At 42.3% G+C, this 16,258-nt stretch overlaps 1 protein-coding gene across 1 annotated transcript in view; it reads right to left on the reverse strand.

Moving 5' to 3' along the window:
* Positions 1-10,137: 10,137 nt before the first annotated feature.
* Rh50 (Rhesus blood group-associated glycoprotein Rh50) overlaps positions 10,138-16,258 on the reverse strand; it is a 157,007-nt gene continuing 150,886 nt past the window's right edge. Inside the window, exon 9 of the mRNA XM_067155783.2 lies at positions 10,138-10,470. Coding sequence (XP_067011884.2) covers positions 10,304-10,470 — 167 coding nt within the window. The 3' untranslated portion in view covers positions 10,138-10,303. The remainder of the gene's footprint in view (positions 10,471-16,258) is intronic.

The following is a 16,258-nucleotide window of genomic DNA, read 5'->3' on the forward strand; positions in this document are numbered from 1 at the left end:
CAATTCTTCCCAACCCAAACATTGCAACATTTTAGTAACGCTACTCTTTTGTCGGAAATCACTCAGAACAAATCGAGCTGCTTTTCTTTGGATTTTTTCCAGTTCTTTAATCCAGATACATGTTCAGAATTTCATTACATAAAACAAGAACCATTAAACCCAGTGAAACTGAACAATTATAGGCAGAACTAAAAACACACCAATTAAATTGCTAAGTGGCCCCTTACACGGGCGGATGACCAATCCACATGTAAGGGCCAACCCTACAACCCTCTAATCTTACAACTAACTTGGTGGCCCCCACACAGACGGAATACCAGACACCATGCAAGGCGCCACCCCTAACTAAATCTACTAAGCTGCCTCCAACATGGGCGGATGACCAGCCCACATGTTAGGGCACCCCATATATCTAAATTAACCCTATAACTAACTAATAACTACATTAAATCTATACTAATTCTGTCCTAAATCTGTCTGGCCGCGACATCCCCCTGGTGAGGAACTGCAAGCAGAGGGTGAGAGTGTTTGTTTCCTTAACTCCTTACTAATCTTGAAAACCGTCTTAATTATGAATATTTTGATTGATCATTTACTTGGGCAAGGGAACCTCCATTATTGATTCTGACATTAAAGTTAGTTTGTTGTAGTTGTGTCTCGTAATTTCAGTATGTAACTAGTCAAGTTGGCAACAGTGATGAGGCATTAAAAAAGAGAATAAGGTGGCGATATTTGCTATTTAGTGTATTGCCTTTCGTGCCGAGTAATATAAAGGATGTGAGCGTGATGATGTTACAAACTTTCAGGGATGATGAAGGACGGCAAATGGATCAACTTGAGATAAGGAACCATATTCCGGAAACGATCGAGGTAAAAGTTAAGCACAAGTTTTACAAGCTGTTCCATTTACAGTAAATATTCGAAATAGCGTTCCCCTGCGTCAATGCAGGCATGGCATTGTCGCACAAAGTTCTGTCGAACGCGTTCGAATATCCCCGGTGTCGCCTGAACAGCGTCAATTCTTGCCTAGAGATCCTCTTCAGTATAGACAGGTGTCTCATACACAGCACCAGGTCGTCGGCTTCCAGCACGTTAAAGAACTACTGAGGGACGAAATTCCGACACCCTGGCGTCTGTTAAGAACGGACGGACGTTAAACAAATTGGATTATTAATAACTTTAGACTCGAACGTTTCCGGACTTCAGTTCCTTATCTCGAGTTGATCCATTTGCCGTCGTCCATCATCCAACATCATCACGGATACACCCTGTATACTGTTATGCCTTTCAGCGTTCAGTCTGCAAGTCTATGTTAATTTGTTTCTCTTCTTCTCATCCTCCTTCATTCTCCTCTGTGGGTGGAACACACCCACGGCATCCACTGCATGTCGTAAAAGGCGACTCAAAGGGGACTCAGGGGCTCTGAACTTCGAAGCGTGAGTTGGATAAATGACCAGTGTTGAGACCGTCGGTTCAGAGGGTACAGGATTTTAACTTCGTTAGTTCCTCTAGCTCGGGGGCTTATGTTTGTGTTCGTCTTGATAAAACGGGGCTCGACTGTATTAACAACAATAATGCGGTTACTTTTACACCCCTTGGGCCGATGACCTTCGATGTTAGGCCCCTTAAAACAACAAGCAACAAACAAGCATCACTTTTACACCCCTCTAACTACTTTCACGTTTTTAGAAACGCCGAGGTACCTCAATTTTATCCGACAAGATTTCTTTTACATTCCGGTAAATCTACCGACAAGAGGGTGGTGTATTTGAGCACCTTCAAATATCACCCAACTGAACCACGATTGAACCCGCCGACTGGGGCTCAGTAAGCCAGTGCTCTGCCATTTGAGTCTCTGAGTTCTGCAATCCAGAAAAGAACATACACACACATATATACATACACACATCTTCATTTTATCGAAGGAGTGGGTACGCGATTTGGGACACATTACTATTATATTTCGTTCGAAAGGTACTGGGTTCGAATCCCAGCCCTGAAGGATGGTTTTTCGTGGTTTCCCATTTTCATACCAGGTAAATGCTGGGGCTGTACCTTAATTAGGGCCACGACCGCTTCCTTCCGACTCCTAGCCCTTTCCCATCCCATCGTCGCTATATGACCTATCTGTGTCGGTGTGACGTAAACCAAATAATATTGAAAAAAAAACAAGGAAAAACCTCTGCTTCTCAATTAATGACCCTTCGCCACCAGAACGATGTAAAGATAATTTCGTCAGAGGATTCGCTTCTTTCTCAGAAAATACCTTATGATGTAATTGCAAAGTCGCCGCATTATCTTTACTACATTTGAATTCCATTTCTGGTGGGATACACACAAGAGCATCTCTCACTGCTCTCGTATGCAAGGAAAGGAGCATGGTTCGGAACTGCCATATCTACTGTGCGCATTGCGAAAACTACTGCAAGACAATGGGCCGTGATACTGTGCATTTGTAGTGGTCCTTGCACGATCAAACAATTTGCGTAGCCGAGGTGTCACCAAATTATATTAATGAAACAGATCAAAATTCTTTGCAAAAATCCCAGAGTGTTGGACAAAAAATAGAGAAAGATATATTTGTGCCGCTAATACAAGTTAAAAAAAAAGTCGCTAGGAGTCTATTTTAATACGAGAGAACGAAGGACATTTTGTTAAAAGATGTAATAATCGTCAGATACAAAATCGCTATATTGGTAACGTTGGGCGTTGTGCTTGCCATATGCTGTACTGTGGCGTTCCTAGTGCTTGAAGTATAAAGCAGTTTTGACTTGTGCTTGCACGCACTCTAGTGGATGAAATCTAAGCGCTGCATCAGGCGGCCACGGGCACTTTTTCAGCCCTTAACAACACCTATAAAACCAAAGCCGAACTGAGTCAAATAGTTTTTTGTACGGTATCTTAAGTTCGTAGTCCGCCTCTGTGGTGTAGTGGTTAGCGTGATTAGCTGCCACCCCCGGAGGTCCGGGTTCGATTCCCGGCTCTGCCACGAAATTTGAAAAGTGGTATGAGGGCTGGAACGGGGTCCACTCAGCCTCGGGAGGTCAACTGAGTAGAGGTGGGTTCGATTCCCACCTCAGCCATTCTGGAAGTGGTTTTCCGTGGTTTCCCACTTCTCCTCCAGGCGAATGCCGGGATGGTACCTAACTTAAGGCCACGGCCGCTTCCTTCCCTCTTCCTTGCCTATCCCTTCCAGTCATCCCATCCCTCCACAAGGCCCCTGTTCAGCATAGCAGGTGAGGCCGCCTGGGCGAGGTACTGGTCATTCTCCCCAGTTGTATCCCCGACCAAGTGTCTGAAACTCCAGGACACTGCCCTTGAGGCGGTAGAGGTGGGATCCCTCGCTGAGTCCGAGGGAGAAACCGAACCTGGAACAGATGATGATGATGATGATCTTAAGTTCGTAAGCGGTGCTCGTGAGGTCTGGCTCACATATTCAGACAAGCGCCGCCAGAGCGCAATCAAGATTGCGCGCTCGTTCAAATGAAGGCTAAATAACATATGCATACATTTTCTTGAAATTTACTATAAACTGTTCGTGGGAGAAAAATAATTTCGTATTCTTTCTTTATTACACTGATGGTGCCACGTCACGAGCCACCCCGGCATGAAATAATACCGCCACTCTGGCATTTTATTAGAGAGACATTTAATATAAAACAATTCCTTATTGTTGAAAGCGAATAATATAGAAATCTAATGCCAGCTTAGATTGTGAAGTTTGGCTGTATAGAACGTGAGAAATATAACTTTGTGCATAACCAAGACGAAACTCTCGCTATATATCTGAGTAAAGTATATTTTATGGAAAGTTTGTTGTACATAACACGACACTGTGGAGAATCTCTGTTTACCCAACTTTGTTCACGGTGGTGTGGGGAAGCTTTATAACCAGTGGAAATGGTATATAAACTTAATAACTTAAACAGGAGAGTCCACGAGGTAGGGGAAACAAAAAGACAATTACTGTTTTGGTTTAGAGATGTCTGATAAGGACATTATTAAACGACCAGTAACTAAGTCTGTCTTCGATATTCAACATTAGCATGCAAAATGTAATTAGAAATTTACAATGAATATGTTAATGTATCTTAGGAATAAACCTTATCCTTCTCATGTTATATTTATGTCAACTGTATAGAATCGTAACACGTATTATAAAATTCAGGGGTCAGGAGCATTGGAGATAACAAAACCCTTCTGCCACTGATATTTGAAGCCATTATAAGTAGTTCGGAACTTTTGCAGCTAATTTGACTGTCATTTTAATTTCTCGCCATTTATATGTAGATTTACAATACCTTCATTTTTGTTGAAACTCCTTTTAACATATCAGTAAACTCAAATTATAATACGGAATCCGTGTATTTACTTTCACTGCTGTAACTTGATCAGTAACAGGTAGTTGTATCGTATCTTATTCTAAGCTTATCGGCTGGCACAGACGATGTTGCTAATATGGCGACGGGCACAAATCTTGGCCTCAGGGAGTAAAACGTGTTGCCATCTTTGTTATCTGGACACCCACCTGCAGCGAAACTTCAGACACGTCAACTGGGCGAGTTGGCCGTGCGGTTAGGGGCACGCAGCTGTAATATTGCATCCGGAATATAGTGGGTTCGAACCCCACTGTCGGCAGCCTTGAAGATGGTTTTCGTGCTTTCCCATTTTCACACCAGGCAAATGCTGGGGCTGTATCTTAATTAAGGCCACGGCCACTTCCGTCTTATCCCTAGGCCTTCCCTATTCCATCGTCGCCATAAGACCTATCTGTGTCGGTGCGACGTAAAGCAAAAAAAAAAAAGTACCAAATTCGTGGCTCTGAGAGTTTCGCTGTATTTTTCTTGTAAAAACCAAACCCCATGGCGCAACAGCCCCGAAGGGCCTTGGCCTACCAAGCGACTGCTGCTCGGCCCGAAGGCGTGCAGATTATGAGGTGACGTCTGGTCAGCACGACAAATCCTCTCGGCCGTTATTCTTCGTTTTCTAGACCGAGGCCGTTATCTCAGTCAGATAGCTCATCAGTTCTAATCACGTAGGCTGAGTGGACCTTGAACCATTCCTCAGATCCGGATAAAATCCTTGATCTGGCTGGAAATCGAGCTCGGGGCCTCCGGGTAAGAGACAGGCATGCTACGCCTACATCGCGGGGCTGGCATTTTTCTTGTAAAGAGAACACACATATGCGGTGCGAATTTCAGCTGCTGAAACATTCTTGTTGTTTCAGTAACTCTGTGAACGACAGACTGAATAGGGATTTTATGTATGTAGATTTTATGGAACTTCTTGTCAGGAAGATATTCATTAAGGCTCATCAAATTTTTGTAGGCCTCCTCTTAGTTAATGAAGTTCTTAAGCATGGACTTCATTGATAATGGAAGTTGTACTGTAAAGACTAACCATTCTCAAAGTTTAATTTTTAAAGTAAATTTACTCAAATATGGGAATGTATAGAACTTCTTTTCCTCTTCGCCTTCGTCTTTCCCCGCAAATCTTTGCGTCGTGGTTGCTATCTGTGTTACTTGGACTTGAGTCAGTTTTACGGCCGGATTACTTTCTTGAAGTGAACCGTACGTGCAGGGATGTACCAAAAGATCTTCAGCCGTGATTCGTCCCGTGAGCCATTACTGCTGTCAATGTTCACAGGGCTGCAGAGGCACGGGTGGCGTCGTTTCGAAAGAGGATGCGTTTAAGTGTTCTGTATGTTAATATCTTGCAGTATGGTGGACAAAACTACGGTGTAACATTGTTCTAGCCCAGAGGTGCACACGCTGGGCATTTCGTGCCGCGGGCGCATAGCAGTGTAAGCGGGTGGGCGGGCAGGCAGGAGACGCGCGTATGTTATTCAGCCACTGTGACGTGGTTACGTCACAAGGTTGCGCGAAGTTCTCCCAGTCACACTGTGGCGATACCGGGGTTTTGAAATGGAGGCACGTCATTTTCAATTTGCGCTGTAAGAAATAAGTTCAAATGTTCATTGCAATTTATGTATTTTGACCGAATACGACTTAGGCCTACAACCTCAGATATTTTTGTACTGTACCTAATGAATTACAGGTTTCACTATTATATTTTAAGAGGTGCTTTAGAAATATTTCTATTTTAATACGGAGTTATGCTGGATAAGGTGTGGCTTGTGGTTGCTTGGGTTTAAATTATCTAATACTCACGAATAATCCAATCATGCTTGCCGGGAATAACATCAGTAAGGTTATTTATATGAAGGCATATCTCTTTAAAAGGTAGATGCATTTACACTGTTGTTGTACTTTAATCTTGGATAGTGACTATGTCCTCACATGTGATGAAAATCTCTGGCCATTTCTATGCTAGCTGTTATCACCGGACACCTGATAAGTTTAAAATACTGTTTTTACAAATTCAGTGAACAGGGAAAGTCACATAACATTACATCACTATGCAAAATCAAGCAGTGAACTTGTTTAGAAAATATATTTTTTGCTGAATGAATAATACTAATTTTACATTTTTAAAATGGAAAACTGTCATTCCCATTCAGGGATTTGTAAATCGTAGCTTGTACGCTAAAACCCCGTCATCTTTGTAAATTGTAACATAAAAATAACATGTCAGTTTATGTTTATATCTAGTGCAGTATAAATCAAACCGCAAAATCTTGACAAAAACAGTTTTATTGCGCTTATAGCATTAAAAAAAATATTATAATAAATCTACAGGCCAACCCCAATCTACATTTCGCTGAGTGGAGGAGGGGAGTGTCCCGCATCTGTGGTGTAGTGGTTAGCGTGGAGGGGAGATTGATGATGTCACTGCTTGCGGCGTGAAGACAGGAAACACACTGTCCTCACGTTCACAGATCGCAGTATACTTCGTTCGATGGCAAGCTACAATAGTACATCCAGTTCATCGGATTCTGATGATATTTTAATTGCCTGTGATGTTTCTGTTGTCATGAGTACTGTCTGTCGCAAACGACTGTGGGTACGTGAAAGTAGTTTGTTGCGGTAAATACCGCTATTTAATAAGGGAGCTAATTGGGCATCCAGAAAAATTTCAGATGTACGGTACTTCAGGCTGAAAAAAATGAATTCAACTACTTACATAATCTCATCAAGGATGAAAATGTTGGCTCTGCGTCTGTAACTTATTCGGAGTAATCCAACACAAGCTTTTCAGATATGAGAAAATTTCAAAACTTACTTCAACTCGCTTGAAGGCTCTGTGCCATGGCAATTACCAACAGTTCGTCATGGAAGAATAAATTGAACAAAGAAGAAATGAACTGTGCGGTAGTCGCCAGAATATGTGCTAGAGCAGAAAAATGTGCTCCGCGTGAAGAGCGCTGTCACCAGATTCTACGTCAACTGCCGTGACATGAGTGCAGTGTGATCATTCTACATTTCACACAGTGTGGAAAAGGCATAGCACATCTTTCTTGACAGGTTCGATTGCGTCACGATACGCGCGAACTCACTTGAAGTGACAATAGCGTGTTTCCGCATTAACAAATATATAGGCGAAATAGGGGAGATTATATATATTTAATCCTTTTAACGTTCACAATTAGTTTTTCTTTCGGACTCGGTCAGAGATCCGACCTCAGGGCAGTGTCCAGCTGCGTAAGACATTTGGTCGTGGATCAACTGGGAAGGAGGGTCAGTACGTCACCCAGGTGGCCTCACATGCTATGCCGAACAGGGGTCTTGTAGGGGATGAGAAGATTGGAAGTGATAGGCAAGGAGGAAGGAAGGAAGGAAGCGGCCGTGGCCTTAAGTTAGATATCATCTCGACATTTGCCTGGAGAAAAAGTGGGAAACCACCGAAAACCTCGTCGAGCATGGCTGGGGTGGGAATCGAAACCCGCTGCTTAGTTGACCTCCCGAGGGTGAGTGGAACCCGTTCCAGTCGTCGTACCACTTTTCATATTTCGTGGCAGAGCCGAGGATCGAAGCCGGGCCTCCGGGGTGGGCAGCTAATTACACTTACCACTACACCACAGAGGCGGATATTATAAATAATTTCTTTACAAGCGAATGGACCACTAAGGATCACGCTACAACTTCATTTCTTCCTCTTCGTGGGTAGTTTTCTCTGTGTCCAATACTCCTTCATGCGTTCGCTGGCCTGTTTCTGTTGTTCATCTGTCCAGGCTATTCCGATCTTCCTAGTTCTTCCTGCGGTTTGAACCCCCTCAAAATTCTTCACTGTGTTATTAAACGTATTCCTTTCTAACAGCTGGACTTCGGAGATGCTTAACCTTTCCATATCCTTCTTCGTTTCCTTAGTCCATGCTGTAGTGGTCTTTTTTCTCCAGAAGTAATCAAATATCTGTTTGGTAAGTCTGTTTGCGTTCTTTTTGTACAGACGTCCGAGAAACGCCAGTCTCCTTTTCTTCATGGTCTCTAAGATTCTTCCCACCTTCTGGTAAACTTCTCTGTTGCTCCAAAGTTTCCATCCGCTTGTACTGTAGTTCCATCTTGTAGTTCATGGACAGGCAATCACTGGCGTAAAGGCATTCTGTTTTGACCACGGTGTTGTCATGTTTTTTAATTTGGAATTTCTGGATAAGCACTTCTTATTGTAGATGTTTTTTTTCAAACTGTATGCTCTCTCCATTTTTGAGATTCGATCTTCCACTGCAGCTTTTTCTATTCCATTCTCCTGTATGGCCTCACCAAGGTACTTGAACTTCTTGACCCTTTGTATCCGTCCTATCTCTGTTTCCAGGAATTTTGGCCCATCTTTGATGTTAGTCATGATTTTGGTATTTTCTGCTGAGATTCTCTGTCCTGTTTGGCTGGCGATTCTTTCCAAGAGGTTAATATGGATGGTTTCGACCTCTGGACTTTCTGATAGTATAGCAAAGTCGTCAGCGAAAGCCAAGCAGTTGACTTTAATCCCTCCCGATTTTATCCCTAGACAGATCGGGATTATCCCTTGATGTTCAAGTTCTGAGTTCCATATTCTCACTATCTTTTCTAGGACATAGCTGAATAGGAGTGGGGATAGCCCATCACCTTGCCTAACGCCTGTCTTGATTTCAAATGATTGTGAGAGATGCCCGAAGAAATTTACCTTGGAGGTTGAGCATATTAGTGTCTCTTTGATTATATTTGCCAGTTTGGTTTTGACTTCGAATTCCCTAATGATCTTATCAAAGGTCTCTCTGTCTACCGAATCGAAGGCTTTTTTGAAATCTATAAACGACACCAAAATTTCCTTATCATTCAACATTCTGTGGCGGAGTATTGACTTCAGGTTGAATATTTGTTCGGTACAGGAGCAGCCTTTCCTAATCTCTGCTTGGTTCGAGTATTTCCCTAGTTGTTGGTCCAGATTGGCCTCTATCTATCTATCTATCTATCTATCTATCTATCTATCTATTTATTTATTTATTTATTTATTTATTATTATTATTATTTTTATTATTATTATTATTATTATTATTATTATTATTATTTACTTTCCATATTCAAGAGAAAAGTATGTTGCCCACCTGGTAGGCATGATCGTTTAGGGGTCAAAATTAGCCGGTTCGAGTCCCGTTGATCGAGAAAATTTTTACCATCATAATGTTGGTAGGGTAGGAGAAGTGGTCTTATACAATTTGATTGCGTGCCAAAAGGCTGGATTAAGTTAAAAACCTCCCCGCAGTGTTCATGTGGAGCGAGGGCATACGGGGTTGTGGATTTTGAATCGTCCGTCGGATGGAGACGTAAAGCATTGGGCAAACCCCTTGGTGCTATTCTACGGGACTAGGCTATGTGCCGGCACCGGGTTTTACCACTCCTTTTCGAATGTCATGTATCACGTCATTCATTTAAGGTCATTAACTCCTGTGATGAGGTTGAAATCTGGAGGGGCATCCGGTCATGAAACTCGCTACGAAGATTCATCTCGCTTCATACTCAACCCCGTAGAGAAATGGAACAAGGGTTGGACACACACACAAAGATAAAAATATGTAATGTTAGGAAAAATTATAAATTGAAAATTGCATTCATTTGACACGTAAAGGAGTATCATCCTCGCTAATACAGCAAATGACTTGATAACCATAAACAAAAATATTCTCTGACACATGGATATTATTATTATTAATAATAATAATAATAATAATAATAATAATAATTTCAATTTCTTTCGTACATGAAATACGTAAATATAAAAAGAATTCTTTATTACATTGGTTTTTCTTACAGTGAGATCTTGGCAACTGTAGCTAAGGTTTGACCTACATAGTATAACAGCTTGCAATGAGTACAAAATGGAACACTGAACATTAACTGACCCCACAAAATGACATTCGAGTTTGGATCGCTCATATATGTATGCGCGAGTCATAGAATTCTGTGGTCTGTTGTTTGCTGGCATCCTCGTCTGGTCTGTGGTGTTGTTGGTTATCCTCTGGCAATTCCCAATGATGCTCGTCGGTGAACCACTTGTCCCCTGGGGTGCGGTCGATCATCGGCAGCCTCAAGATGAGACCTGCAGCAGATTCATAATAATAATAATAATAATAATAATAATAATAATAATAATAATAATAATAATAATAATAATAATAATAATAAACAAAGTTTTCATCATTTTTACAAGAATGAGAATGTCAATCAGTCGATGCAAAGTATAGAGAGATATGGTAGAGATGGCAATAACAGTAAATATAATACAGGATAGAATAACTTTAAGAAGAAACACACTTCCTACAACCTCGAGTAGGAACACTGTGCAGTCATTGTAACATGTAACTAAAACGTACTAAATAAGACAGTTTTCTTGTTCATTAAAAACAACTGCACTTCTGCCTAAGTATCTAATACATATTCTTAATGTTGTATTGGTGCCTTTCCTAATTAGGATGACGTTTACACACATTCAAGTCAGTGGCGGCTGGCAGGCACAAATTCTAAACTACCTCGCAAACCGCTCGTTTGCGGACCCATGTTTACTGACACGCTTTTGCTTCTAGTATCTTGTACTTACAGCTGTTTCAGTTTGCGCTATTATTTATAATACACCATGTATACTGACTGGGTATTATTTAACTTCTGATCAGAAGGGCTGAGCTAACCAGCTGGCGTGAATTCTTCGTAAGCTGGTCTATGATAAGAGATAGATTGAATTTAATTTCGCCTCGAAAAGTTATGTTCTCAACTGAGGTAATGCAAGTAATTTTCTTCCCGTCTTCAGTATTGAGAATAGTAGGACACGACTGACTTTTACAAATAGAAATAGCTTTATTCGTATTAGCATTTGTTCAGTTCCCAAGTTTTGCTACGGAAGTTGTGGTCAGAGTCACAAGGTGCTCAGAGGAACCTTTATTCTTGCACAGAAGAGACAGATCATCTGCAAACACAAGCACGGCCAAATTTTCTGCATCTGAAATTAACTAGTATCCGTATTCCTGTAAAATTTTTCTCTCACTTAATTATCTTAGAACGCAGTCGGCTGCTAAGTTGAATAGTATGGGGGGAAAGAAAAGCACCTTTCTTAAAAGGGAGTTCCAACTTAATCTTTCTTCTTCTCCCTGGCCTTTTCCCCAGTTATTTAAGGTTGGCGCTATATCGTTTAAATACCGGATGCCCTTCCTGACTCCAACCCTGTCTTATTCTTCTTCCTATTCTGGTGCTGTCTCTTCACAGAAGTTTGGAGACCATTTTGGAACAAGTTTTCTTATTTTATGTTTCATGTATGCATACTGCCGCGACCACTGTACGTAATCTTCTCCGCTCAAGTCCATTTCTATCTTGCCGTCTATATGTTTTATCAGGCTTTATTAGCTCTTTCGGAAGCTGTTACCGAAATAGGCTGCTTGCCTGTGTTTTGCGAGCGTTAACATTTTGTAAGACCCAGTATCCCCTTGTTGGTGATGTAGTCTACCCATGGGATTTTGAACGTGTGGAGGGGAGCATTCACTATTGTGTGTCTGTGTGGTGGCCAGCAGTGCACTATGGTGTGTTTATATCAAGAAGTCGTTATTAAGATGAACACAAGCACCCAGTTTCTAAGCCACAGGAATTAATCTGATGCAAATAAAATATCAGGACCGTCCCTCTCAGTCGACTGAAAATACTTTATGAGGAGCACGTTAGCCTACCTTCAATTGCAAGTGACATCACGTAGTGGGCCACGCCCTTTTGGCGCTGCTAGTGACCAGTCAGAGACAAGATATAGGCGTAAGACCAGCAGCCCCCGCTGCAACCACTACTGTCGTCACTAGTCGTAAGCCTCCCTGACAGCGTGAGATGGACTTTCTACCGGCCTCCCTATATAAGACAGGATGGGCGAGATCATGGCGTTTTAGTGGAGTGCTGCTGAGGGCAGTGTTGACCAAGTGCTGTTAGTGCTGCGTGTGAACTGACGGAACAGTGCATCTGAGAGACAGGAAACAACGAAATAAAACTGCTGTGAGTGTACGAATTTTGTACCACTTACATACTTGTGAGACTCTGTTGCACACGCATAAACTGAGAAGTTGTTCAGTGAATATGATCTGAACTGCCGTAGGATCCAAGTGATAGTTGCAGAAGTGTGTGGTAGTGTAATCGTTTTAATTTATAAGTGCCAGAGGAATGACTTATGTGAATGAACAGTGAGAAGAGATGAACGCTAATTAGAATGATTTTGTGTGGCTGTGTAATTGTATAGCAATTAGTGCTAGTTAATACATATTACAGAAAAAGCTATCTGTTATGTACTTATTTACCTACTACCTGCCTCCATGTTACTGTATATATTTTAAGCATCGGCAGCCTCCTTCCTAATAAGAGCTGGTCTACGACATCCAAGTGCATTCAAAGTGTTGCAAGGTCATTACGGTGCAAGTGTGCGTAGTGCTGTCAGTTAGGACACTGTACCGGTAGTGACCGCACACTCTCCAACACCGAATTCTCGTGCACTCTGAAGGCAGGAACAAGGCTGACCACTCGGATATCTTCTTCCACCTCCTCTCCGACGTTCCAGAACAAGTCATCTGAGAAGAGCTGATCAGTTGGCAGGGAAGGTAGTCCGCCCATCATACAAGTGGACGATACGATCACTCCTGAGTTAATACGCAAACAGGAGATTAACTTTTTGCAGACAAGATGCGATAAATATCTGCACTGTTTGTCAGGAAACATGTGTACAATTAAACAGAGGATGCTCTACTGAATATTTTATAGGGAACATAGGGTCTGAGAAGCCAGTCTAAGAGGTCATGGACTTAAACTTAACACTAATACTGTTTGGATACGGGCATGGAATTAGTTGTCAGGATTGTAGTTGAATGGGTGACACTTTCTTACTCAGATCACATGGTTAGGGAAGAGAAATATTATAGGAAAACGATAAGAAGAGAGAAAAGAGATAACTGAAGCAGCAAAGAGGAGGGATCCTCTCTTTATTCTTGCCAGGGACCCACCGATACACAAGAAGGAGTATTCTTACTTATATAGAAGAATTAAAACGGAGGGTATATAAATCTGCGAAATACGACCACTTTCTGCGTATCTAAGGGCCGGCTGCGATGAAGGGAAGTTTCATTTCGTTTGCGATAGAGCTCACATCATGACTGACCAGAGGGCTGCCATATTCCATGAAAATAAGGAAACCGTCAAGTTTGAAATTGCCGGGGCGTGTGCCGGATGAGGCTTCTCTATCCTTGACGTGATTCGCTCGTCATACATTCTGAAAACAGACCAGTGATCCGTTACCTAGCAACCGTGCAGGCTGTGTCTTATGTCCGTGCGTCATCTGGAATTAGCGATACTGAATGTGTGACGCGATGTTACCTAGCAACCGTGCAGGTTGTGTCTTATGTCCGGGCGTCATCTGGAATTAGCGACACTGAATGTGTGACGCGATGTTACCTAGCAACTGCGCAGGCTGTGTCTTATGTCCGGGCGTCATCTGGAATTAGCGATACTGAATGTGTGACGCGATGTTACCTAGCAACCGCGCAGGCTGTGTCTTATGTCCGGGCGTCATCTGGAATTAGCGATACTGAATGTGTGACGCGATGTTACCTAGCAACCGTGCAGGCTGTGTCTTATGTCCGTGCGTCATCTGGAATTAGCGATACTGAATGTGTGACGCGATGTTACCTAGCAACCGTGCAGGCTGTGTCTTACGGCTGGGAGTCATCTGGAGTTAGCGATACTGAATGTGTGACGTGATATTACCTAGCAACCGTGCAGGCTACGAGCTGTGAGCTTGTATTAGGGAGACACTGTCGGCAGCCCTGAAAATGGTTTTCCGTGGTTTCCCATTTTCACACCAGGCAAATGCTGGGGCTGTACCTTAATTAAGGCCACGGCCGTTTCCTTCCCAGTCCTAGCACTTTCCTGTCCCATTGTCGCCATAAGACCTATCTGTGTCGGTGCGACGTAAAGCAACTAGCAAAAAAAATGTATTAGGGAGATAGTGAATTTGAACCTCACTGTTGATAGCCCTCATGATCCTCTCCCATGGTTTCCCATTTTCACACCAGGCAATCTTAACTAAGACCAGGTGCGCTTCCTTCCCTGTCCTAGCCATGTCTTCCATACTAACGTCGTCAAACGTCCTAATTGAGCCTGTGAGACGTTAAAATACTTGCAAAAAGTGAAACATTCTATTTACACAATAATAAATACTACAAATTTCCAACAACATATGTCAGTAAATAAATAATTATGAGAGTTATTCAAAAAGAAACGAGCCGGAGGGTATAAAATGAAAACCGTTCAAAGGGTCGTAATGCAATTGCCTGCGGAAGAAGGTGCGGTTTCTATAACAGCGCTTAGGTTCAAAACTCGCCGCTGGAGGGACATGGGTGCACACCACGTGACGACAGAGCGAGCACGCGCACTGCACCCAGTCGTGCTGAAAACAGTGAAATGGAGGCTTCAAAAGAAGAGCAAAGGGATGTAGAGCGTTTCCTGACAGCACCAGTAGCGAGGGGAACGAAAATGCATCGAAGAATGGCACACATGTACGGAGAGCACTGCATGCCCATTGCAAGAGTCAAGGCATTGCACAAGCGATTCAGGGAAGGACGCATGTCATTGGCCGATGATGCACGATCTGGAACACCACACCGCTTTACCGATGCCATTGTCCAGCAAGTGGATGCCTTCATTATGTAAGACGGGAGAGTTACGGTAGCTGCCATTGCCGCAGAGGTCTGAGTGAGCACGGAAGTGTTCACGCCATCATTAAGGACAGATTGAAAGTTCGCTAAAAGTGCGCCCAATGGGTGCCCTCACAGTATTCAGCCAGCACAGGAAGCATGTCGAATGACCCTCTCTCTTGAACATTTGCTGCGCTGTGCCAAGGAAAGGGATGAGTTCCTGTCACGAGTGGTCGCTGGAGACGAGACATGGTGTCATCACTTCGAACCCGAGTCAAAACGACAAAGTCTCCAGTGGAAGCATGCAGGGTCGTCGCCACCCAAAAAAATCCAATGTGAGCTAAAAAGAGCTCTGAGAGGCAAATGATTTAACTCGGATGACGACGTTAAGCAGTACGTTCGGAACTAGTTCACAGCGCAGCCCCAGGAATTTTACGAGACGGCCATTCTCTGCCTTGTGTCGCACAGTTCGACAAGTGTCTCAACAATGTTGGGCAATATTTTTGAAATAACGGTAAAGGTTTTATAAATAAATAAATAAATAAATAAATAAATAAATAAATAAATAAATAAATAAATAAATAAATAAATAAATGAATGAATGAATGAATAAATGAATAAATAAATAAATAAATAAATAAATAGCACAATTTCTTTACCTGAGCTATTTTTGAAGTTCTTATCATGTTATCCTATTATAATGCCTGCCGCTATAAATTTAAATTTCTCCTGTGCTGAACGAGGGCGAATCACTAGTAATAACTACTCGTTTACATAAATAATACAGTATGTCCCTATGGAATTCCGTGGTAGGGAAAAAGGAGTATTGTACTTTATTCCCAGTTCTGCATCCCAATCACTATGGGCTGGATGTTCGCAGTAATTAGTTAGAATGCCAACTAATTTGGGAAGTGTCATCTAGCCTGTTCTTTCGTAATATAGCGAGAGTAACATAACTTCTAGGGGTTCCAATAGGCCGTACGCCTAATGTTTATGTGAATCTCATAGCAAAACTGTTGTGCAGTCTAGACTATACTTTTTACTCACTTTAGTAAGTTTGCATTCTAACCTATTAATGCCTAACCTACCATATCTTGTAAACGTCAGGGATTTCAACACCAACAGTGTTTTCTAGAGCATTTCAGTAATCACCGCCCGTTTCTAATTTCACTGATTCCTTTA

This window comes from Anabrus simplex, chromosome 11 (genome assembly GCF_040414725.1).
Source record: "Anabrus simplex isolate iqAnaSimp1 chromosome 11, ASM4041472v1, whole genome shotgun sequence".
In the NCBI taxonomy this organism is placed as follows: Eukaryota; Metazoa; Arthropoda; class Insecta; order Orthoptera; family Tettigoniidae; genus Anabrus; species Anabrus simplex.